Here is a 26,727-nt window from a genome sequence, read left to right on the forward strand (position 1 = left end):
CGGCCTCTGGCCAGGACTATCCTCAATCGTCGCGTTCGTAGTTTCATTCTGTTCCTGCTGGTCCATTTCTTGCGCCCAGTACCCCAGCATATTTCCGGAACTGGTCGAAGGGTGGGAGGCAACGTCGTCACCGCTCTGATGTTGGACAGTTGTCATCTCCACTTCTGCCTTCCGGTCACCAGAAGGAGAGTTCAAGGTATCGTCGCTGTGTAATTCCTGCATCGTCATCTCGGTATCTGTTGAATCCACTGGTCTCAGGTCGATACTGTCGTTGTCGTCCACTGTCCCCTCGGGACTATGGCTATCGTCAGCAGAAGTCAGCCGACGCTTCTTTCTTCTCTTCGGCGAACGCTGTTTCCGTTGCCTTGCTTCCGCATCGGCTGTTTGGGTTGCGTATCCTCCGTCTTGGTCCTGACCTATCACGCTCTCGGTGGAAGCACTGGCAGCCACCACGGATGAGCCTGGAGCGGCCGTCAGCTGCATCTCTTGTGTGGTGTCCTGTGTCTGCTGTGGTGGAACCGGTGGTCGGAGTTCCAGTCCGTTGGTGTCCATGTTCTCTATAGGGGGCAGCTGCTGGTGCCCATCGGAAATCTCCCTCACATCGCCTCTCAGGGCTTCCACGAAGGTCAACGGTAAGACAGTCATCTGTTGTGGCGCCTGAACGTCATCCCGTGGAGTTTGCACTAAACGTCGCTGGAGGCATTCCGAGCGGACGTGACCTTCTTTTCCGTACCCCGAGCAAGTGCGAGGTTGCCCATCATAGATTACAATTGCTCGACAACCTCCTATGTACAAATAAGAGGCGATGTGCTTTCGCAGTTCTATCCGTATTTGTCTCACCCCATTTAAAACGGGGTACGTGGTAAAACTCGTCCATTTTTCGGCTACATGGGATAGAACTGTACCGTATGGTCGAAAGGCGTCGGTAACAAGTTCAGACGGGACCTCAAACGGAAGTTCGAAGACTCGTATAGTGCGGATCCCCATTCCCGCGTGATCGACTGTAACTGCACCAACATTCCCGTCGGCATGACAGAAACGATACCCGTTCGGTGATCGTTGTAGAAGTCTTTCGCAAGCAGCCTCGTCAACAAGCTTGACATAGACGACGCTAGAAACGATCGATAAATTGATTCCCACGATTTTCTGTGGATCGATTTTTACCTCTTCTTTTAAGAAACGTTCAATCTCGTGTGCCTTTGGTCGTGTGTAGTCGTTCGCAAAACTGAACTTCAAAGTCGTTTTTCTGTACGAGTGTGCCATCTCGTTTTAGACTCACAACGCCGCACACGCAAAGCCGCTCCGGCTTAAACAAACAGGCGCTCGCACCACAGCGCGGCCGGCAGGCAACACGGTCCGCACTGTGTCACTGCCGAAGGCAGACTGGTATCAGGTTTATTTTGTAGTGTGGGAGTGAGCTCCACGTGGGATCCGAAGCACGGACCCCACGGGAAATATTTTTATCATATTACGTCTTTCATATATATATATATCAACTGAGGTCATCAGTCCCCTACACTTAAAACTGCTTAAACCTAACTAACCTAAGGACATCACACATATCCATGCCCGAGGCATGATTCGAACCTGCGACCGTAGCGGTCGCGAGGTTCCAGACTGAAGAGCCTAGAACCAATCGGCTACAACGGCCGGCGGCACATTTTTCTCTGTCATAACATTATCCAGTTACAATCTTTTCATCTGAAGAACACCAACAACGCATTGTCAGCCGGGACTTTCCACGGTCCCTGAATCTCTGCCTGGACCTTCCACTGCCCAAGACCTTCACATGGACTTTCTAATTCCCAAGAAATGTTCCTTGGGCCACCAACAAACAAACGGGAGACGAGTAAAATAGCTGCACACATGACATCAGTACAGGAATTTCTTCAAAAAATGGCTCAAAAGGCTCTGAGCGCTATGGGACTTGATATCTGAGGTCATCAGTCCCCTAGAACTTAGAACTACTTAAACCTAACTAACCTAAAGACATCACATCCACCTATGCCCGTGGCAGGATTCAAACCTGCGACTGTAGCGGTCGCGCGGTTCCAGGCCGAAGCGCCTAGAACCGCTCGGCCACAAAGGCTGGCGGTATTTCTTCATACATCGATAGTTCACTATACAACTCATGTGTCTTTTGTATCCCGGCGGAGATTCGAGTCCTCCCTCGGGCGTGGGTGTGTTTGTTTGTCCTTAGGATAATTTAGGTTAAGTAGCGTGTAAGCTTAGGGACTGATGACCTTAGCCACTAAGTCCCATAAGATTTCACACACATTTGAACATTTTTTTTGTCTTTTGTATCCATAGTCATCTTTCTGTTGAGAGTCATATAATATATTCTAAATACAATTTGTTAATGTTTTCATCAAACATGCTTTCTCACAAATTCGCTCAAAACACTGAAAGTATAGCACCCATGAGAGGCGTAGTTTGGCTATACGGTGCGGAAGGCGTTTTTCATATTTTCCGCTTTGCTCCTTCCCCTCCAGCCCTTATGACAAAACTGAATGTTACAGAAGTTTCTCATAGGAAACTTAATATACCTTCAGTGATGCAGGGATTTTTATTACTAACATGCATATTTTTAGGGTTGTAGAGGGTGGTGTGAACGTTTTTGATAGCTTCGCAGAAGGGCCAAAAAATCGCTGCTTTTCAACGCGCCGATAAGGCTCGTCAAGAATGCGAGTCATCATCATCATCATTTTCGTGAGGCCTTATTCCCGCTGCAGGTTACCATTGATTTCGATGAGTTAGTCGCAGAGAGTGGCTGGATGACCTTCCTGCCGCCACCCCGAACCCCTTGGGACGGAATTAGTGTACCCCAGCTGTCTGCGTCTAGTGTAAGCCATGGAATAGTGTGAACGTGTTTCAGATGCCTGCGAGTCGTGTAACTGAGGCGGATCGTGGGGACCAGCCCGGTATTCACCTAGCAGGATGTGGTAAACAGCATAAAAACCACATTCAGGCTGGCTGCCATACCGGCCCTCGTCGTTAATCCGTCTGGCGGATTCGATCCGGGGTCCAGCGCGCCTACCCACGTCCAGGATGCAGCGCATTAGTGCTCTCGGCTACCCTGGCGGGTTCAGGAAAGCAGCTCTGACTAGTGAATTTTGTAAGAAATTATGTCTACTTTAGTTTTTTATCGAGTGGTTATCTTAAAAGTTTTGAAATATAGGCGAGAAACTGAAAAAGGTGTGGAAATTTTTAGTTGTTTTGAATTTTTCATTGTGAAGGCGATCTCCTATCAGCCAGCAAATATGAAATCCGGATTCAGCACTCCAAAAACATGTAAGACCGTTCAGGAAAAATCTTTCGCAGTTTTTATACGAAAATGGCTGTCGTGAACACCGGTTGACTGGAGTAAATGTGCTGTACAAAAATCATTGTTATTTAAGTTTGTTGGAAAGATAACCAATTCTGTAACTCACCCAATAAGTTTTCAAAGTTTATTTCTCTGAAACTTTTTACTTTAACGTTTGATACTCTACTTAAATTCGTTTAGTAGTGACTAATCAATGGTTTTTCTCAAGAAGGGATTTCAATCCACCATATACTTGAGGTTCAAGCGTTCATATTTTCAAATCCCTCGTTTTTGGATATGTTAATATGATATAACGATTATCTATAACGACTTAAACACATGAAGTCAAAATCCCGAAAAATTTTGTTCGAAATTATATCTTATCTAATTTAATATTGACAGTATCTACTCGAGATACTGAATTTAACTGACAAGAGGAGTAAGTACAAAAATGCAGCAAGTAAATGGGGCGAAAGGGAATATAGGAGTCTAAAAAATGAGATTACCAGAAAATGCAACACGGTTGGGGCAAAAGGGAATATAGGAGTCTAAAAAATGAGATTAGCAGAAAATGCAACACGTCTAAATGAGAATGGCGAGAGGGCAAATGCAAGGCTATAGAAACATGCATGACGAGGGGAAAGGAGGAAAATCTGACAGGTGGAAGGAATAATATACAGAGAGTTTCTGTCAGAGAAACAAACTTGAGAACAATGTTATAGACAGAGATAATTAAGCAGATGAGGATGAGATGAGAGATATGATACTGCAGAAGGATTTCACAGAGCGCTGAAAGAGCTATGCAGGAACAATTCGTCTGGAGTAGACGAGGTTCCCACAGAATTATGGAGAGCCAGCCAGCACAATGCTATTCCACTTGGTATGCAAGATGTACGAGACGGGCAAGATACCCTCACACATAAAGAAGAATGCAGTAGTTGCTATTAAGAAAAAAAAGTTGGCGCTGACTGTAGCAAACAACCTGTTTAGTAAGTCATGGGTGCAAAATACTGACACGATTTATTTAGAATGAAGAAACTATTAGAAACCGATTTCAGTAAAGATCAGTTTGTATACTGGAGAAATTTAGGAACACGTGGGACAGTACTGACTCTATGACTTATCCTAGAAGATAAACTGAAGAAAGGCAGATCTACATTCATAGCATTTGACAATATTGACTGGACTGTGTCCCTTGAAATTTTGAAGGTAGTGCGGACTATTACAGGGAGCGAAAAGTGATTTACAACTTGCGCAGAAACCAGACTGCAGTTATACTTGTCGAAAGACGTGAAACGGAAGCAGTGGTTTAGAAGGGAGTGAGACACTTTATACACTGAACAAGTAATAAAGAAATCCAAGGAGAAATCTGGAAAGGGAAAAAATGGTTCAGAGAGAAGAAATAAAAACTGAGATTTCTGATAACATTGTAATTCTGTCACAGAGCGGCAAACGTCTTGGAAGAGCGGATCAACGGAATGGACAGTGCCATCAAAAGAGATAAGATGAACAGAAATAAAAGAATACCAAGCCAATTCAATTAGGTGATGCTGAGGGAATCAGATTAGGAAGGGAGACACTAAAAGTACCTAAATGAGTTTTGCTATTTGGGCAGTAACATAATAGATGATGGAAGAAATAGACAGTATATAAAAGGCAGACCAGCTATGGTAAGATAGAAATTTCAGAAAAAAGAAGGAATTTGTTAACATTTAATATAAATTTAAGTGTAAGGAAATTTTTCCTGAATGTATTTGCTTGGAGTGGAGCCTTGAATGAAAGTGAAATGAGTTTAAAATATGAAAATCGAAGCCTCATATATTTGTTTCTATAAAACTTTTTGACAGTATTTTGAGCATATGACTTTTTATACCCATTATATTGGTTTATGTCGAGTACTTGCGCTACAGAGAATGCTTAAATTGTGTGTTTCAATGAGATGCTTTTCTAGCGATGCAGACGCTCTGGTGGTCACTAGTTACACTACAAGGTAACGGAAATAGAAACAGCACAGAAAATTCTCCAGAGAGTGCCTTGCCGTCCGTATCTTACGTGACGTGAATATGTAACAGTTGGCAGGCTTGAGACACACGCACACTTCTGTAGAGCTGGCCCTCGGTACTCTTGGTGGGAACCAGACACGGCTCTTCCCCTATGCATTGCCCGCACGTGTTTCCTCTGCTGGCCGAGCGCTGCGCTGGTGACTCCACGTGTCCATTATTCATCGCAACTCACCCTGCCTCTCCGGCGATGTGTTATTCGCACGCAGGTGTTTTGTCTTTGTTGTACGTTCTTTGCTTTGTATCCCCCTTCCCTCGTACGATATGAAGCTCACGCAGCGCGTCCTGCATTACGGTATTTCTCTCGTCGCGGATCCAGAGTTCGGCTCTAGGGGCAGCGGCCACAGCTGGTTGCAATCTCTCCCCCTCCCCCTCCCCAACCACCCTGCTGCCACCCCCTCTTTTAGGAGCCGCAGATGCTCACGACAATAATAATAACAGAAGATACAAAGAATTTTAATGTAATAATTTATTTATTTATCGCATGATGAGAAATGAAATGCTGCACTATATACATTTCTACACAGATACACACGATCTCAGGTTCGTTACGTATTTGTAGACTGCGCAACAGAATTAAAAGGTCACCCTGTCACCCTATTATTCTCTCCCATTGCGACGCACGAATGTGCTTCAAACTGAAAGGTGTCGACACATGCGAAGAAAAGGCCACGCCTCAGAAGCTCACGTGAACTACAAGACGGCTTAATAATGTCACATTGGCACCAAATTTCACCACAAAACTTCCAAAGCAGCTGTGGAAGTGTCACACGGCGAGAAGGTTGTCACACCCCCTCTTACCCACATTCCCTCTTATCCTCAGCGATGGAGCTCAGAACTGCGGCACACAGCGTTGAAATCAAGCTGTTTTCTTGTGGGTGGCCGAGGAAAACATTTCAGACTTACTGCCGCTGAGAATCGACACGAAAAGGCCTCAGGGGGTAGCATAGAGGGCGTCAATGAGACCATCCCTTTCCTTCGTTGCGTTGATTCCCGCACAGTTCGTGGTTGGAAACCACACTACACAGAATAATAAGCAACAGGAAGATATTCCTGACTGCCTTGGACACTGCTGATACCCTCGGACGTTCAGCTCCTCAAAAAAATGATTCAAATGGCTCTGAGCACTATGGGACTTAACGTCTATGGTCATCAGTCCCCTAGAACTTAGAACTACTTAAACCTAACTAACCTAAAGACATCACACAACACCCAGTCATCACGAGGCATAGAAAATCCCTGCCCGCCGGGAATCGAACCCGGGAACCAGGGAGCGAGAAGTTCAGCTCTTCTCTAAGGACATTGTGGGACTACAGCCTCATGGAACGTTTTATTCAAGCACATGTTAACGCTGCATTCCCCTCCCAAGCCAGGAGGACAGAGAACAGTAGGCTTGAAAAAGCATAAGTATTTGCTGCTTCGAATCACTTTCAAGTTTCGTCGAATGGTTTTGAACGGTCCCTAGTGGCTCCAGCCTGTACAAGAGAGCCAAAATTGTGGTCGCGCTGCGCTCCAAAAGGGTGCAATCACGTTCAGTGGGGATGCAGCCCCACGAAGTCCTTAGAGAAGGGTTGAAATGTCCGAAGGTGTTGGCAGTGTCAAAGTTTGCGAAGGACATTCTTGTTGCTCAGCGCATTCAGAACTGTCGTTTGCAGCCACGAAATGTGTGGGAATCAGCGCCGGGCGAGGTGGCTGAGCGGTTCTAGGCGCTACAGTCTGGAACCGCACGACCGCTGCGGTCGCAGGTTCGAATCCTGCCTCGGGCATGGATGTGTGTGATGTCCTTAGCTTAGTTAGGTTTAAGTAGTTCTGAGTTCTAGGGGACCGATGACCTTAGAAGTTAAGTCCCATAGTGCTCAGAGCCATTTGAACCATTTTTTTTTTTTTTTTTTTTTTGAGGGAATCAGCGCCCCAGGTGAAGGGGAGGTTTCATTGACGTCCTTTGTGCCACCGCCTGAGGTTTTCGATTCTGGGCGGCGTTGTGTCTGAAATGTTTTCTTCCGTCGGCCGCAAGAAAACTTCGTGATTTCAACGTTGGGTATCTCGGATCTGACAGCCATTCCAGATACTTCAAAAGAACAGGTGAAACGTGGGTAACAGGAACTGTAGCGATCTTCTTACCGGGCGACACGTCAACAGTGGCGTTGGGTAGCATTCCGGTGAAATTTGGTGCCAATGTGACGTCATTAACCCACCTTCCAGTTCACGTGAACTACCGAATTAAGACCTTTTTTTTTTTGTTGCATGTGTCGACTCCTTGCTGCTTGGAGCACTGCGGAACCCGAGGGTGAAGCCACAAGGCGCCACGCTTTTGCAACATTACAGAGGCAGCTTGTAGGCACCTTTGAGTCAAATTTCACTCTTATGCATAGCTGTGGGAGGCAGTTACAGTGTTTCGAAAAGGAGATCCTCTAACTCCGCTGCGCACTGTAGCTGTAAGTCCAGGTTTGAAATCAAGTCGGAAGCTTCTGCAGACAAATTATGAATGTCTTCCATTGTTCCTCTGAATGCTCCGAAGGAACGTTCAAATGTTACATGATGTACTGTTTGCTGCTGTTCGACTCAGTGACATTCAGGGGAGACTTCCAACCTCACTGACGCCGTAACGCTCCACGTCTTACCCAGTTAGTTGCGATCCGATTCAGTCTGCACCACTGTCGGCGGAGTGAATGAAAATATTCTGGTCGCTCCCAGTGAGTTTTAATTGCTTGGTGATGCTTCAAGGAAGTTTGCTTCTGTCACTGATTGTTCCAGGCATCTTGCATGTTGCGGGCTGATTGCTGTTCGCCACGATGGTTTTCTAGAGCTCAATCGCTGGTAATGAGATTTCTGAATGAATTGGTAATTTGAGTCGTTTTTTTTTATCCTTGTCCACACGTTCAGAATGACTGCGATCTTCTTGTGGACGGTAGTAGAATGTAGAACCGGCAGCCAGTGGGTGTTCGCAGGACGGATACACCATATGATGAGGAGTATTACTGGACTGAACTGTGTGTCAATTATTTTAGTGTCAGCACTGTTTAGCCAGATGGAACAGAGGTATTCTGCGACTGAGTATGAAAGCTAAACCTAAAGCTGATGATCTGAGGACTGCTGCACCTCAGGCGCTTCCAGTTTTGCGTTTACTTGACGCATTCCGTACATGGGTGTTATGTGTAAAAGACCTGCCTAGGATAACACCTTTGTATTTTGGAGTGTTGCAGTACTGATGAGTTTGATCTCTAAATGTGTTGTTAGGTTTGTAATTAGCTTGTATATTCCGAACGTGGAAAGTTGATATAACAGTCTTTTGAGGATTTGGTTGGGGTGAGTTGTAATATGTTTACGATAACAATTAGTACACTACTGGCCATTAAAATTGCTACACCACGAAGATGACGTGCTACAGACGCGAAATTTAACCGACAGGAAGAAGATGCTGTGACATGCAGATGATTAGCTTTTCAGAGCATTCACACAAGGTTGGCGCCGATGGCGACACCTACAACGTGCTGACACGAGGAAAGTTTCCAACCAATTTCTCATACACTAACAGCAGTTGACCGACGTTGCCTGGTGAAACGTTGTTCTGATGCCTCGTGTAAGGAGGAGAAATGCGTACCGTCACGTTTCCGACTTTGATAAAGGTCGGATTGTAGCCTATCGCGATTGCTGTTTATCGTATCGCAACATTGGTGCTCGCGTTGGTCGAGATCTAATGACTGTCAGCAGAATATGGAATCGGTAAACTCAGGAGGGTAATGCGGAACGCCGTGCTGGATCCCAACGGCCGCGTATCACTAGCAGTCGAGCAGGCATCTTATCCGCATGGCTATAACGGATCGTGCAGTCACGTCTCGATCCCTGAGTCAACAGATGGGGACGTTTGCAAGACAACAACCATCTGCACGAACAGTTCGACGACGTTTGCAGCAGCACGGACTATCAGCTCGGAGACCATGATTGCAGTTACCCTTGACGCTGCATCACAGACAGGAGCGCCTGCGATGGTGTACTCAACGACGAACCTGGGTGCACGAATGGCAAAACGTCATTTTTTCGGATGAATCCAGGTTCTGTTTACAGCATAATGATGGTTGCATCCGTGTTTGGCGACATCGCGGTGAACGCACATTGGAAGTGTGTATTGGTCAGCGCCATAGTGGCGTATCACCCGGCGTGATGGTATGGGGTACCATTGGTTACACGTCTCAATCACCTCTTGTTCGCATTGACGGCACTTTGAACAGTGGACGTTACATTTCAGATGCGTTACGACCCGCGGCTCTACCCTTCATTCGATCCCTGCTAAACTCTACATTTCAGCGGATGATGCACGACCGCATGTTGCAGGTCCTGTACAGGCTTTTCTGGATACAGAAAATGTTCGACTGCTGCCCTGGTCAAATCTCTCAGCAATTGAAAACGTCTGGTCAATGGTGGCCGAGCAACTGGCACGTCACAATACGCCAGTCACTACTCTTGGTGAACTGTGGTATTGTGTTGAAGCTGCATGGGCAGCTGTACCTGTACAGGCGATCCAAGCTGTGTTTGACTCAATGCCCAGGCGTATCAAGGCCGTTATTACGGCCAGAGGTGGTAGTTTTGGGTACTGATTTCTCAGGATCTACGCACCCAAGTTACGTGAAAATGTAATCAAATGTCAGTTCTAGTAAAATATATTTGTCCAATGAATACCTGTTTATCATCTGCATTTCTTCTTGGTGTAGCAATTTTAATGGCCAGTAGTGTACATCTATTGAGCAAAACGTTCAAGAAATTCCAGTTCAGAGAAGTACAGGATCCGAAAAACGTTCGTCAAAAAAATTGAGATTCATATATCTCATTCAGTTGGTTTAAGGACTACACGGTCCAGTCACATTAATGTGACCACCACCTAAGTTCGACGTCAACCTGCAACAACCACTCACAGCAGGCAGGCGGCATCACTAGCAGTAGAGGGTCATAAAGAATGTCGGGGGACTCGCAAACCAGCGCAGTCGTTGTCGTAACGCAGAAACAGAGCGATTTATCTGACTTCGACAGAGCAGATTCATTGGCTTTTGGCCCAAAGATGGCTATTTGCGTGTCTCTGTGATTGAAGTACACAAAATGGCTTTATCGAAAACCGGCGCACGGGCAACTCGGGTGCATCACGGGCCATAGATGACAGGGGTGAATGACGGCTGCGGAGATGCGTACATGTGAATGGACGTGCATTTGTTGAGCAGCTGACCACCCAGATGAACCGAGGGGCTACCAACGCATCGTCACAACGACCGTTCAGCGGAAGTCGCCGAATACGGGTCTCAGCTGCAGGCGCCTGGTTGATGCACCCGCGTTGACTGCAGTTCATCGACACCAGTGCTGAAGTGGACGTCGAGTGAGTAGCGACTAGTGGCTTTTTCAGGTGAATCACTTTTTATGCTCAATCGGACGGGCGGCCGGTGGTGTGTACGGCGTGAAACCTCTGAGAGCAAACACCCTGCAACCAAGAGGGGGCATTATGGTCTGGGGAATGTTTTGTGGCACGCCATGGGCTATCATGTCTTGCTGGAAAGCGCAATGGATCAACTAAACTATGTATCTGTCCATGGGGATCGCGTCCACCCCAACATGCTGTTCGTTTTTTCTTCGGCGTGATGGCATTTACCAGCAGGACAATGCAACATGTGACACAGCTCGCAATATAAGGGAGTGGTTCAAAGAGCAAGATGAGTGTACCGCACTTTCACTGGTCACCAAACTCCCCAGATTTAAACACACTCGAGAATCTGTGGTACCACGTCGGTAGGGCTAACCGTGCCATGTGTCTCCACATTGCTGTCGGTACCTTCTAGAACCTCGATGACCCTTACTGCATGTCTTGCAGCAGTTCGCGCTGCAAAAGGTGGTTATTCAGGCTGATGGCTGGTAGTCATATTAATGTCAGTGGACAGTGTATAAGGGACAGTCGAATGAACACGTACCAGACGGAAAAAATAAACTGTTTATTATTTCAAAAGTGATTGTCATAGCTGTTAATGCATTTATCCTATTGTGAGATACGGCGGCCAGTGCCAAATCACCAGGAGATTTACCGGAGGGTGACGCTAAGAAATTGTTACCCCAAGGTCCGGTACCGCCTAGACTATATGGACTCCCGAAGGTTCACAAAGAGGGGGTACCATTACGCCCCATTGTCAGCAACATCAGGGCACCTACATATTTGTTGGCCAAATACCTGACGGGAATATTAAATCCTTATGTGGGTAAATGCCCTCATCACATCCGTAATTCCGTGGATTTTGTTAAACGCCTTGATAGCTTCAGGTTGGATGAGTCAGATATCATGGTGAGTTTTGACGTCGTTTCCTTGTTTACGAGGGTACCCCTGCGAGAGTCACTAGAATTGATTAGTCAGAAGTTTGACGAGAAGATCACTGAACTTTTTAGGCATGTCTTGACTTCCACGCATTTTCTTTTTAATGGAGAATACTACGAACAAACGGAGGGAGTCGCCATGGGTAGCCCACTCTCACCGGTGGTAGCGAATTTGTACATGGAGAACTTCGAGGAGGAAGCCCTGTCGTCATCCGTATGGAAACCTACTTGGACGACACGTTCGTCATCTGGCCACATGGTATGGATAAACTCCTTGACTTCCTTACACATCTAAACTCCATACACCCCAACATCAAATTCACTATGGAGACTGAAACGGAGGGTAAATTACCTTTCCTTGACGTCTTGGTCAAGAGAAGGGCTGACGGCACCCTAGGTCATGGGGTGTATCGGAAGACTACGCACACTGATCTGTATTTGCACGCAGACAGCTGCCACCACCCTTCACAGAGGAATGGGGTACTTAAACCTCTTGTACATAGGGCGCGCACTATCTCTGACGCAGAGAGTCTACCCCAGGAATTGGAACATCTGAGAACTGTATTTCGAAAAAATGGGTACTCAGAGTGGCAGATTCAACGTGCTCTCCGCCCAACCACTGCAGCACAACCTGTTGAGATGGATGAAGTCACGAGGGAGGAGGTAGGCACTGCATTTATTCCATACACAGGCACACTCTCGGGGAAAATCGCCCGCATTCTGAAGAAACACCGGGTCGGAACTGTGTTTTATTCCTCCAAATAAAACTCGTGCACTGATGGGGAGCGCCAAAGGTGACCTGGGTTTGAGGAAGGCCGGCGTGTACCAGATTCCGTGTCAATGTGGCAAGTCGTATATTGGTCAGACGATGCGTACCGTCGAGGATCGATGCCGTGAACACCAGAGGCACACTCGACTGATGTATCCGAGCAAGTCGGCGGTCGCTGAACATTGTTTGTCGGAAAATCACGCCATGGAGTATGACCGCACGAGGATTCTGGTATAGACATCGAGATACTGGGACAGCGTTGTTAGAGAGGCCATCGAAATTCGCACCAATGACGACCTCATAAACCGTGACTGTGGCTATAATCTTAGCAAGGCTTGGGAACCAGCGATCGGGTTAATCAAGAGTAAATCGAGCAAACGTATAGTTGTGACGGCCACGGCGGACAGAGCCATCACGCCGACGTCATCTCAGACGCCGTCGCAATCTGTTCCACCGCGCGACCGTGGCGCGGGGCGCGGACGGCGGAGGGAGCGCGCCGCGGGCGGAGGGTATTTAAATCGGCCGCCGCCGCGACCGAACCCAGTTCCCTCTGAGCAGCCATAGCGTACGGATCTCCGTGCCGGCACGTTCACAGGAGCTCAGTCCGTCAGTTCACCCATGATGGCGACATGTATGATCGCCGAAATATTGTGCCCGTTGGACACTATAGACCGGCAGCATACCCGTGGATATTTTGATTAGCAATTTTTATATTTTCACATACACTAGATCCTTTACACCAGACATAAATTGCTTCGTCTTGAGCCACATTACGACAACCATGGTTCCTCAATAAAACAAATGTCGTGTGACTAAGGCCTCCCGTCGGGTAGACCGTTCACCGGGTGCAAGTCTTTCGATTTGACGCCACTTCGGCGACTTGCGCATCGATGGGGATGAAATGATGATTAGGACAACACAACACAACACCCAGTCCCTGAGCGGAAAAAATCTCCGACACAGCCGGGAATCGAACCCGGGCCCTTAGGGTTGACATTCTGTCGCGCTGACCACTCAGCTACCGGAGGCGGACATGGTTCCTCAATACAAAAGGCATTGTGGAATGATAATAGGAAGTCTTAGTATCCTTATTAAGAACTTCACCAACATCATAAGTATGGTAGGTAATGACGTCACGGTTATTAAAACTTTCAAGGCCACCAATACTCTCAGTACTTCCACGGCAAGCATAAACCGCGGTAAGCCATCCACTACCATGACATTTATTATTGTTTAAAAGAGATGTAGTGATGTCGACATTCTGTTCAACTTCTACTCTCCCACGGACTGTGGGGGGCTTCAGATGCTGTGTCAGGGTGGCGTGAGCAGTACTGCAATTGATGCTCAGCATGTGCAGTATGTTTTCCAGCATCTGTCGTCGGTTATATCTGACGGCAGCATCCACCGCAGCAGTGACAGAAAGCGTAATGCGATTTCCATATTTTTGAAGCCCAATCGCGGCCGTCGACTCGCTTCGGACGAAGAGGTGTACGCGTGGATACAATCACGGCTTCGAGGCAACCGCAAACATTTTTCCACGAAGGCAATAACTGTCTTCTCTCACAGTGGAATAAACGTATTAACAATTATTGCGATTTCTTTTGAAATAATAAACAGTTTATTTATTTGTTTCTATCTTTCTCGTTTTTATTTTACTGCCTTTTGTACAGAAGCAACTAACTCTCACAACTCCGACGACATCAAAATACACAAGGTATAAAACTGAAGTCCGCATTCTCCAATATCAGTATTTAACTTAGCACTACGATTCTGAGCGCAAGGTCAGGACTTCATCTATGCGAGCGTGTACACGAGGGGAATGCTGTTTCTTCGTTCGTGTTCGCCTACGTTTGGAAAGTCTGTCTTGTTTTATTTAAATTTATTTTTAGGGAAAGCTCTGATCTTTCTCTCTCGCTTTATTCACCTTCCTGTGATTTGCCTGTCCTACCTGTGAAATCCCGAACATTGTTGGATTTTTTGTTGGCAGCAGAGATGATAAACCTGTGAATGGGAGCCTCAAACTAATTCTTTTTTTTTGTCATCAGTCTTCTGACTGGTTTGATGCGGTCCACCATGAACTTCTCTCCTGTTCCAACCTCTTCATCTCACAGTAGCACTTGCAGCCTTAGTCCTCTAAAAATATCCTGTGTTAAACATAGCTTGCAATTTTACAATTTTATTCCATTCCTTTCCATTTTAGAGGTTTCATTTTCACGATACTGTATCCGAAAGTTATCTGAGGTATTTGAAAGTGATATATGTAAAAGTATAAGGGCTTTTAACAATTTTGATGATGATGATGATGTTTGGTTTGTGGGGCGCTCAGCTGCGCGGTTATCAGCGCCCGTACAAAGTCCCAACCTTTGCTCAGCCCAATCTCGCCAGTTTCATGAATTAGGATGAAATGATGAGGACAACACAAACACCCAGTCATTTCGAGGCAGGTGAAAATCCCTGAGCCCGCCGGGAACCGAACCCAGGAGTTCCGTTTGCGACCTCAGCAATCTAAAAGAAATCATAAATATTCGAATCAGGGATCTGAGTGGGCAAATAAGTGTGAGGCAATTTTTTGTATGGTAATACCTTGTGAGAGGACACGATCTGAACTTCCAAAAACAGGTGCCGATTTTCAACTACAAACTACAACATTTTTTCATAACTTTTTGCCTTATGTTGGCAGCATTGGTGAACCACTGAGTACAGAAAAAGCTTCATCAATTTGCCGAAGAAAATTTGCAACAAGGCTACTGCTTTCGTTCGATTGCTTAACGAAAATAACAAGTTCAGAATAGAGAAAGGTGCCAGGCAAAGTGTACACATTTTATCGTAACTATTTTCTGTAGCTTTTGAAATGGTCTTCAGATGATTAAACTGCGATGAAGAAGGGTTCCTCATTCACGGTAATTACCATTGCACCGTATCGTGGCCTAAGGTGATTCAGAGAACTGATGCACTTTGTGGCCAACCCCTCTACATGTGCTGGCACCTTCTGCGTGCGGAAATTACACGCTAACACACACATTGTTAGGTAATTCACTAACTGACAAATACTAACCCACCTTCGATTTACCAGCAAAAAGAAATACCAGATTAGCTGTAAGAGAATCTATCGAAGCAATGGGTATGGAAAATAGCCCTTTAGCCTCTATCCACATTATACGAGGTATAATAGCCATTGCACCGTATCGTGGCCTAAGGTGATTCAGAGAACTGATGCACTTTGAGGCCAACCTCTCTGCATGTGCTGGCACTTTCTGCGTGAGTGGCAATTGCGTCCATCAAAGTTACAATTTGGGCAGCTCACCAGCCACAAGTAAACTTCTCTCTAATTGCCTCTAAATTGAGACAGTCCACAGGCTCGTGCAGCTTAACAAACGATACTTTTGAAGTTCCTCTGATGCACACAACGCCCAACCACGGCTTTAAACAAAAGAAACCAAAAAAGCCAACACATAACAGAGTCAACCACCACCCCCTGCTGCCGACCCGAAAGCTGCTGCTGAAGTCATGTTGTCAGAAAAAGCTGAACACATGGCAACGGGTCACTGCCAGCGCCAGATTATTTCCGGAACTGGATACCGCGGTGTCAGACTGAACCACTTCTAACACCAGATGGTAACGCCCACGGGTCTAAACGCTACATTGAGTGGTGATGGTAGGTCGTTGAGGTCAAAATATTGATGAATCTTCACCCGTGAGCGAGTGTTAGCAGTAGCTGGGTGTGAAACGGCCTGTCTGGCTCCTGAAGGCGCGCTTGAAATGTCATTCACAAAGTAAACATTTATTGTTCAGAGGCACACAATTGTACTGATTCACAGGCTGATAGCAGCAGCAGTGAGATGTAGATGGCACGTGCCGTGCTGGAATGCGTTGACATGTGGGAGCAGTGTGCTGCCCCAGCAGTGGTAACAGAGGGAGCCGAGGTGTCAGCACCCCACGACCTCATAGGTCACAGGCCATGCTGTACTAGCGTTGTCGTCTGCGATTTTAAATTTGTTAGCACCTCCAGGAAATGAGTGGCTGTGGCGCACTTGATCTCACAACAGACAGCTCCCCGGAAGGCATCTACCAACTCTGCTCGAAGCGCTTATCGTCATGCTGAGTTATGCTGTGGCCTCTTGCGGCTGGAAGGCCCTTAGTATCGAAATCTGTCTACAGTAACAGAGGTGGGTAGCACCTACAGCATCTTCTCCACGATGACGGATGATGGTCTGCTCCTGAGGCCTGATGTTTAGCCCACTAAAAAGCTTGCTGGAAGACAGCCCCGTCAACTCCTCATCATCCTTGACTGGGATGTTGGTTTTTGGCTATGTCCTCCAGGTGGACTTGTTAGAAAAGCAGCATTTAGACTGACGCAGGTCCAACCCTCAGGTTGGGCGACTGAAAACTGAGTAGATGCCGGACAAGACAATCCCTCCTCTGAACTCGTCAGCGGCAGACTAGCATACTTCCTCTGGAACAGGAGTAAAATTCTTATAACGCTGGGCCATATGATTTGCCACTGTGAGGCGGCTATGATGTCGCCTAAGCTGCTTTTCTTGTCTGGTCAGCTTCTTCAGTCGCCCTAATTGCAGACGAAAAGCGTCTCAGCTTCGCCTTCCAGGAGCAGTGGCAGACGTATTTTGCAGTCAGTATACTGATTAGTTATTTTTGCGGCCAAGATATGCCTTCATACTCCACTCTGTGTGTCAACACAATGATGGAATCCTCCTTTCTCTGTGATATCATTCTGCTGTATTGGACAGCCATACTTTATCGTATCTAGCAATTAACTACCCCGTCTTGCAGCCATATTACATGCAACATCAGTGGCCCTTCCTTCCCGGCATCGCACCCAGTTGTTGCGTACTGACCTGCTTTTCATACCTCTTGCTTTACCAAGCGAAGAACCCAAAATTTTTATATAACTGCGTAAAGTTTCTATTGTGTTTCAGAATATAAAAGTAATACAATTATGAGGATCGACAGAAACTGACCCCCAATGGGGAGCAAGATTACAAATTTGCCATTTTTGATGTGACTATATGTGTGTGGAAACGTGTCATACCCCAAGAGCACAATCTGAAAGGAATGATGCACAACTTATTGTACCACAAACAAATGATACACTTAGTACTTTCAAGGTAGAAACTTTGATACTTAAATGGTAAGCATATTTCAATACTATATGCAAAGTACATCTTTTTATATTATTAATATGAATGTGGATATCGTATTTTTGATTCAACAGTCTGAAATTATGTCCTCGTAAACTCACAGGACGAAATATGAAGGTCGTCCACAAAGTAAGTTCCGTTTGGTTATATAAAACAAACGTGTACAGATACAAAAAAAAGTATTGTACAAAAGGCTTCAATTGTTAAATTACTTTTCTACATATCTTCCGAAATTTTGTAGGCACTTGTCATAGCGTGGCACAAGTTTTTGTATGCCTTCTTCATAGAAGGTTCCGCCTGTGTATTCAACCATGTGGTAACATGTTCTTTCAGCTCGTCATCATCGTTGAAGTGCTGACCACCAAGGACAGATTTTAGGTGTAAGAAGAGATGAAAGTCGTTAGGAGCGAGGTCCGGGCTGTACGGAGGATGATCAAACGCGTCCCAGTGAAATTCCCGTAAGAGTTGTTTGGTCTCATTCGCCGTGTGAGGTCGGATATTATTGTGGAAAAAAACACCTTTCGAGAGTAACAATTTCATGAATTAGTGATCGTGAGATTTGCGGAACTTACATAGCAAGGGCAGTAAGTGTACTCTTACGGTTGTGCTTAATCTTCTCTTCAATTATGTGAACCAGTTCATCAGAAACTACAGATGGGCGTCAACTTCGTTCTTCATCGTGCACTTGATCACGTCCTTCACTGAACAGTCTGACCCATCTTCTAACCATTGAATCACTCATAGTATTTTGTCCGTAAACTTCGCAGATTTGCCGATGAATTTCCTTTGATTTAACTTTCTTTGCATTTATAAAACGAATCACAGATCTGATTTCTCACGCGGCGGCATTTTCAATTACGTCTGACATTATAAAGAAGCACTACAAGGCACATGTCGGCAGCAGCGATCTGAAAATGGTGTACATGTCTTCTCCTTGAGTCAGAGTAACTGCCACGCAAGCTCGAAACTGCTATCGAAGCGCTGCCGGGGATGGAAACAGAAACGGAACTTACTTTGTGGACGACCCTCGTATCAGTCTCTGCCTTAAAAGAGCACACTGATAGATCGATTTTGTTCGCTGTAGATAGTCTGGAACCGGTACGAAGCGGTCATGGCAGTGAAGTGACTTGTGTGTGTGTGTGTTTGTGTTTGTGTTTGTTCGTCGTTTATATGGAAGTAGCGCAGTAATTTGTGCCGACGTGGAGATGTGACAGAATTGGAGAAAGAAGCTATTGGTTTTTGAATGTACCTATGACCACACCGTTAATGATAATGCCTGATTTGCAACGTGTTTACGAGTAAGGATGTTCCACTCGCAGTCATATAATACGATGTGAGGACAGTGATCATAAAAAGGGCCTAACTGGTAGGGCCCGAAGACGTGTGTCACGTTTTGTCAATGACAATTGGTTTCAAACAAGGCAGGAATTGCTGTTGTCATTGAATACGGATTGACCTCAACCAATTTTACAAGCTAAAAGTATGAAGGGTAGTGTAAGCAAAGGACATTTTGAGTAGTTTACCTCTCAGAAAGCCATTGCTCAAAGCGACGCGCAAAGCTGCACGTATGCAGTGGGCCAAACAACACAGAAAATGGTCAGTAACTGACTGTGGCTTGTAATACTGTCCGATGAGTCGTGGTTTTTAGCTCTTCTGAAATAAAGCAAGGCGTTCAGTGCACCGACGTTCCAATGAGGCGTTTAACGAAAAGTTTGTGTAGTATGTAGTTCAGGCGGGAGACGATTCTGAAATTTTTTGGGAGCGTTTTTCGTATACTGACTTGGCCCACCCATTCACGTTAGCGTGAACATGAACCAGGGCACTTATCTCAACTTTATCGGCGGCAATGTCTTGCCCTTTCTTCTACACTTTTATGATGTCACTGCTGTGGTCGCTCAAGTGTTCCAAGGCATGTTCACAATTCTACATGCGTACGTCCCTGATTTGACGCACATCGAAGCTCCCAATTGCAGCTCGACTGGGCCACTAAATCAGCCGATCTGAATTTCGTAAAAAATGTATAAGACTATTTGGGACAAAATGGCTCTGAGCACTATGAGACTTAACTGCTGAGGTCATCAGTCCCCTAGAACTTAGAACTACTTAAACCTAACTAACCTAACGACATCACACACATCCATGCCCGAGGCAGGATTCGAACCTGTGGCCACAGCGGTCGTGCGGTTCCAGACTATAGCGCCTACAACCGCTCTGCCACTCCGGCCGGCCTATTTGGGACAGAAGGTGAAAGGTATCAGTCAGCATCCCCTAGTTTAGTAGCTCTGCAGGATCTAATCATCAATGAGTGTCTTCAGTTGGATTATGGTATACCTAGAGAAACTTTAAACCCACGTCCTCAGAGAACTGGGGCCACTATCAAGACCAGTTATGGTGTTACACGGTATTAGCGATATGTCTCCTGGAGGTAACTCAATTTTTCGCATGGTGTGCTTAAGTCCAGGGGCTGTCTGGAGTTGTTAGTTGAAGCTTCCGCCATAGTTACTGTTGCTGACATCTAATGTCGCTTTGCGCCAGGAATAAAATCAGTGTCGCAACTTCTTGGACAGACGGTGTACGTGTGTATATAAATGGTTCAAATGGCTCTGAGCACTATGCGACTCAACTTTTGAGGACCTAAGGACATCACACACATCCATGCCCGAGGCAGGATTCGAACCTGCGACCGTAGCGGTCGCTTGGCTCCAGACTGTAGCGCCTAGAACCGCATGGCCACTGCGGCCGGCGTGTGTATGTTCTTGATCATCCTGCCTAACGGTTTTAAATTTTTGGTGCAATTAATACATAGGAACACTGAATTCAACCCTCACGAGGGATCAGAACTGTGTACGTTCTCAACCTACAAGATTGCCAGTTGATACTTTAAACAGCATTGCTTTCACCGCCATTAAGTGATGTCCTGCGCGTTGCAGGCTCCTATGGGCGGTCGTGCAAGTGGCGGCGGGCGTGTGGTGCGCCCGCTACATCCTGGCCGTGTACCGCGACTACCAGGACACGCCGACCGCCACTACCGTCGAGTCCACCACGCACCCCATCTGGAGCGTCCCCTTCCCCGCGCTCGCCGTCTGCAATAACAACAGGATTAGCCGGGCTGCCGTTATCGCAATGGCTGCCAATATGTGAGTACCGCAAATGCTCTCGCCTCCACCCCTCCCCCTTTTTTGATTCGTGAGTCTTCTGACTGGTTTGATGAGTTGTTGTTGTTGTGGTCTTCAGTCCTGAGACTGGTTTGATGCAGCTCTCCATGGTACTCTATCCTGTGCAAGCTTCTTTATCTCCAAGTACCTACTGCAACCTACATCCTTCTGAATCTGCTTAGTGTATTGATCTCTTCGTCTCCCTCTACGATTTTTACCCTCCACGCTGCCCTCCAATACTAAATTGGTGATCCCTCGATGTCTCAGAACGTGTCCTACCAACCGATCCCTTCTTCTAGTCAAGTTGCGCCACAAGCTCCTCTTCTCCCCAATTATATTCAATACCTCCTCATTAGTTATGTGATCAACCCATCTAATCTTCAGCATTCTTCTGTAGCACCACATTTCGAAAGGTTCTATTCTTTTCTTGTCTGAGCTATTTATCGTCCACGTTTCACTTCCATAGATGGCTACACTCCATTGACATACTTTGATAAACGACTTCCTGACACTTAAATCAATACTCGATGTTAAGAAATTCCTTGCCATTGTCAGTCTACATTTTATATCCTCTCTACTTCGACCACCATCAGTTCTTTTTCTCCCCAAATAGCAAAACTCCTTTACTACTTGAAGTGTCTCATTTCTTAATCTAATTCCCTCAGCATCACCCGACTTAATTCGACTACATTCCTTTATCCTTGTTTTGCTTTTGTTGATGTTCATCTTATACCCTCGTTTCAAGACACTGTCCATTCCGTTCAGCTGCTCTTCCAGGTCCTTTGCTGTCTCTGACAGAACTACAATGTCATCGGCGAACCTCAAAGTTTTTATTTCTTCTCCATGGATTTTAATACCTACTCCTAACTCTTCTTTTGTTTCCTTTATTGCTTGCTCAATATAGAGATTGAATAACATCGGGGAGAGGATACAACCATGTCTCGCTCCCTTCCCAACCACTGCTTCCCTTTGATGTCCCTCGATTTTTATAACTGCCATCTGCTTTCTGTACAAATTGTAAATAGCCTTTCGCTCTCTCTATTTTACCCCTGCCACCTTCAGAATTTGAAAGAGAGTATTCCAATCAACATTGTCAAAAGCTTTCTCTAAGTCTACAAATGCTAGAAACGTAGGTTTGCCTTTCCTTAATCTAGCTTCTAAGATAAGTCGTAGGGTCAGTATTGCCTCACATGTTCCGATATTTCTATGGGATCCAAACTGATCTTACCCGAGGTCGGCTTCTACTAGTTTTTCCATTCATCTGTGAAGAATTCATGTTAATATTTTGCAGCCGTGACTTATTAAACTGATAGTTCGGTAATTTTCGCATCTGTCAACACCTTATTTCTTTGGGATTGGAATTATTATATTCTTCTTGAAGTCTGAGGGTATTTCGCCTGTCTCATACATCTTGCTCACCAGGTGGTAGAATGTTGTCAGGACTGGCCCTCCCAAGGTTGTCAGTAGTTCTAATGGAATATTGTCTACTCCAGGGGCTTTGTTTTGACTCAGGTCTTTCAGTGCTCTGTCAAACTCTTCACGCAGTATCATATCTCCCATTTCATCTTCATCTACATCCTCTTCCATTTTCATAATATTATCCTCAAGTACATCACCCTTGTATAGACCCTCTATATACTCCTTCCACCTTTCTGCTTTCCCTTCTTTGCTTAGAACTGGGTTTCCATCAAAGCCCTTGATATTCATGCAGGTGGTTCTCCTTTCTCCAAAGGTCTCTTTAATTTTCCTGTAGGCAGTATCTAGCTTACCCCTAGTGAGATAAGCCTCTACATCCTTACATTTGTCCTCTAGCCATCCCTGCTTAGCCATTTTGCACTTCCTGTCGGCACTTCCTGTCGATCTCGTTTTTGAGCCGTTTGTATTCTTTTTTGCCTGCTTCATTTACCGCATTTTTAAAGTTTCTCCTTTCATCAATTAAATTCAATATTTCTTCTGTTACCCAAGGGTTTCTACTAGCCCTCGTCATTTTACCTATTTGATCCTCTGCTGCCTTCACTATTTCATCCCTCAAAGCTACCCATTCTTCTTCTACTGTATTTCTTTCCCCCATTCCTGTCAATTGTTCCCTTATGCTCTCCCTGAAACTCTGTACAATCTCTGGTTCTTTCAGCTTATCCAGGTCCCATCTCCTTAAATTCCCACCTTTTTGCAGTTTTACAGTTCATAAGCAATAGATTGTGGTCAGAGTCCACATCTGCCCCTGGAAATGTCTTACAATTTAAAACCTGGTTCCTAAATCTCTGTCTTACCATTATATAATCTATCTGATACCTTTAGTTAGTTTGATGAGATCTGGCACAAATTCTGCCCCTGTGCAAACTTTTTATCTGAGATTAGCACTGGCAACCTACGTCCTCAGTTATTTGCTGGATGTGTCCCATTCTCTGTCCTCTACAGTTTTTACTCTCTACAGCTCCCTCTAGTACCATGGATGTTATTTCCCTGAGTTCATAACAGTGTCCTATCATTGTGCCCCTTCTTCTTGTCAGAGTCTTACATATATTCCTTTCCTCGACGATTCTGTGGCGAACCTCCTTACTCCTTACCTTATCAGTCCATCTAACTTTTAACATTCGTCTGTAACATCACATCTCAAATGTTTTGATTCTCTTCTGTTCCATTTTTCCCACAGTCCATGCTTCACCACCATGCAATGCTGTGTTTCAGGCGTACATTCTCAGAATTATCTTCCTCAGATTTTGATTATGTTTGATAGTAATAGGCTTCTCTTGGCCAGGAGTGCCGTTTTTGCCAGTGCTAGTTTGCTTTTTATGTTCTCCTTGCTCCATCCATCATGGGTTATTTTGCTGCTTATGTGGCAGGATTCCTTAACTTCGTCTGCTTCGTAATCCGCAGTTCTGATGTTAAGATTCTCACTGTTATCATCTCTGTTATTTCTCATTACTTTCGTCTTTCTCCGATTTGCTCTCAATACCTGTTCTGTACTCACTAGTCTGTTCATTCCATTCAACAGATCCTGTAATCCTTCTTCATTTTCACCGAGGATAGCACTGGCATCAGCGAAACTTGACATTGATATTTTTTCACTTTGAGTTTTTAGCCCACTCTTGAACCTTTCTTTTACTTCCGTCATTGCTTCTTCGACGTGTAGATTGATCAACAGGGGAAAGACTACATTCCTGTCTTATATCCTTTTTAGTTTGTACACTTCGTTCTCGGTGTTCCACTCTTATTGTTCCCTCTTGCTTCTTATACATATTGCATGTTACCTGCCTTTCCATATAGCTTTACTCTATTTTTCTCAGAAATTCACCTACGTCTACATCTACATACATACTCTGCTAGCCACCAAGCGGTGTGTGGTGGAGGGTACTATTCGCGTCAAAGTCATGTCCCCCCCCCCCCCCGCCCCCTCAGTTCCACTCGCGGATCGCGCGAGAGAAAAACGACTGTCTGATCGCCTCAGTACTAGCTCTAATTTCCCTTACCTCTGAATGGTAATGACTGCGTAATTTGAAAAAAAAAGTGGCTCTGAGCACTATGCGACTTAACTTTTGAGGTCATCAGTGGCCTAAAACTTAAAAATACTTAAACCTAACTAACCTAAGGACATCATACACACCCATGCCCGAGGCAGGATTCGAACCTGCGATCGTAGCGGTCCCGCGGTTCTAGGCTGACGCGCCTAGAACCGCACGGCCACACCGGCCGGCGCAATTTGAAAGCCGACGGTAATAATATAAGCTCTACCTCCACGGCGAAGATCGGATTTCGGAATTTAGTGATCAGCCCCTTCTGTTTAGCGCGTCGTATATGTGCAAATGTGTCCCACTTTAAACTTTCTATGAGATTTGTAACGCTCTCGCGATGGATAAATGTACGTCACGAATCTTGCCGCTCTTCTTTGGAACTTCTCAATCTCTTGAATCAGACTCAACTGGTAAGGGCCCCCTACAGACGAACAATACTCTAAGACTGGACGAACTGAAGTACTGTAAGCAATTTCCTTTGTTGAAGGACTGCATCGCTTCAGGATTCTACCAATAAACTGCAATCTAGAGTTCGGATATCTTGCAACATTTTTCACTGACTAACACTTTTTCCACATTGACAAATCGTATCAACGTGTCTTTACTTTTCTTTAGTCTTGCTTCCATTATCAACCACGTCACAACTACCTCTCTGATGACTTTACCGTTTCTAAAATCAAACTGATCGTCATCTAACACATCGTAAATTTTCTTTCTCAATATTATCCTTGAAAGCAACTTGGGAGCATCAGCTGTTAAGTTGAATATGTTATAATTCTCGCTCTTGTCGGCTATTAGAATCTTGGGAATTGTGTGGATAATCTTTTTCCGAAAGTTAATGTTGTATCGCTTGTCTCATACCTTCGACACACCAACGTGAATAGTCGTTTTGTTGTCACTTCTACCAATGATTTTCAAATTCCGTTGGAATGTTATCTATCACTTCTGCTTTATTTGACTTTAAGTCTTTCAAAGCTCTTCTAAACTCTGATTCTAGTACTGGATATATATTCCCTATCAACTCCTCTTTGTTCTTCTGTCACGTCATCAGATAAGTCGTCCCCCTCATAGTCGCACTCATTGTACTCTTTCCACCCATCGCTCTCTTCTCTGCATTTGACAGTGGAATTCCTACTGCACTCTTAATGTTACCACAGTCGCTCTTAATTTTCACAAATCTTGTTTTGACTGTTCTATATCCTGAATCAGTCCTCCTGACAATCTTTTCTTTTTCGATTTCTTCACATTTTTCATGTAGCCATTTCGCCTTAGCTTCTTCCCTGCACTTCTAAGTGACTTGTATTTCTGTATTCTTGAATTTCCCTTAACATTTTGTAGTTCCTGAAGTATTTCTTCTGTTACACATGGTTTCTTCGCCGTTTCCTTTCTTGTACGTTTTACTCTTCAGCTTCTGTGATTGCCCTTTTTGGTGATGTCCATTCCTCTTCAACTGAACTGTCTACTGAGCTATTCATTATCGCAGTATCTATAGCCTCAGAGAACTTCAAACGTATCTCTACATTGCTTAGTAGTGCCGTATCCCACTTCTTTGCACATTGTTTCTTCCTGACTTCAGCCTACTCTTCATCATTATCAAATTGGGATCTGAGTCTCTATCTGCCCCTGGTTACATCTTCCAATCCAGTATCTGTTTTCGTAATCACTGTATGATCATGATGCAATCTATCTCAAATCTTCCTGTATCTCCCGGCCTTTTCCCAGTAACCTCCTACTCTTGTGGTTTTTAAACAGAGTAATCGCTATTACCATCTTAAATTAATTGCAGAAATCAATTACTCTTTCTTATTCCTACTATCTCCTGTAACAGTTTCTTCTACGCCTTCCCCTACAACCGCAGTCCAGTCCCCATGACTATTAGATTTTCATCTCCCTTTATGTACTGAATCACCCGTTCAATAACCTCATTTACTTTCTCTACGAACCTGGTTGGCTTTTCGCGCGCTACGATCGAGAGAGTGTGCAGAAAGCGGTTGAGGGATGGTGAAACTACGAGTATGTGACACGGTGTTCGAGGTCTACGCCTCATCAGTGGACGTGGAGGTCGGAGACTAGCCCGCTCTGTCGAGAAGGATACGTGTCGATCTGTGCAGATATGACGGCAGAGCACAGTGCTGGTGCAGGCTCAAGCGTTTCGGAGCACGCCGTTCAGTGCGCACTGCTGAACATGGGCTCCACACCAACCGACCCCTACGTTTTCTCATGTTGGCACGACGACATCGTCAATTGTGATTGCAGTGGGCGTGGGATCATCGAGTTTGGACCGTGCATGAATGGAAACTTGTCTGTTGGGCGGATGAATTTAATTTCTTATTACACCAGGGCAATAGTCGTGATCAGATACGCTGACATCCAGGCCAACGGCTGTTCGAAAAAATGCACCGCGCCACGGACGCAGACTAGAAGAAGCA

General features: G+C 45.3%; 1 protein-coding gene across 1 annotated transcript in view; it reads left to right on the forward strand.

The window, feature by feature from the left end:
• Positions 1-16,702: 16,702 nt before the first annotated feature.
• Positions 16,703-26,727, forward strand: part of LOC124729832 (sodium channel protein Nach-like) — a 138,237-nt gene continuing 128,212 nt past the window's right edge. The window contains exons 1-2 of the mRNA XM_047248498.1: positions 16,703-16,803; positions 20,562-20,768. Of these exons, the coding sequence (XP_047104454.1) occupies positions 16,703-16,803; positions 20,562-20,768 (308 nt within the window). The remainder of the gene's footprint in view (positions 16,804-20,561; positions 20,769-26,727) is intronic.

The sequence above is a fragment of the Schistocerca piceifrons genome, chromosome 1, assembly GCF_021461385.2.
Source record: "Schistocerca piceifrons isolate TAMUIC-IGC-003096 chromosome 1, iqSchPice1.1, whole genome shotgun sequence".
In the NCBI taxonomy this organism is placed as follows: domain Eukaryota; kingdom Metazoa; phylum Arthropoda; class Insecta; order Orthoptera; family Acrididae; genus Schistocerca; species Schistocerca piceifrons.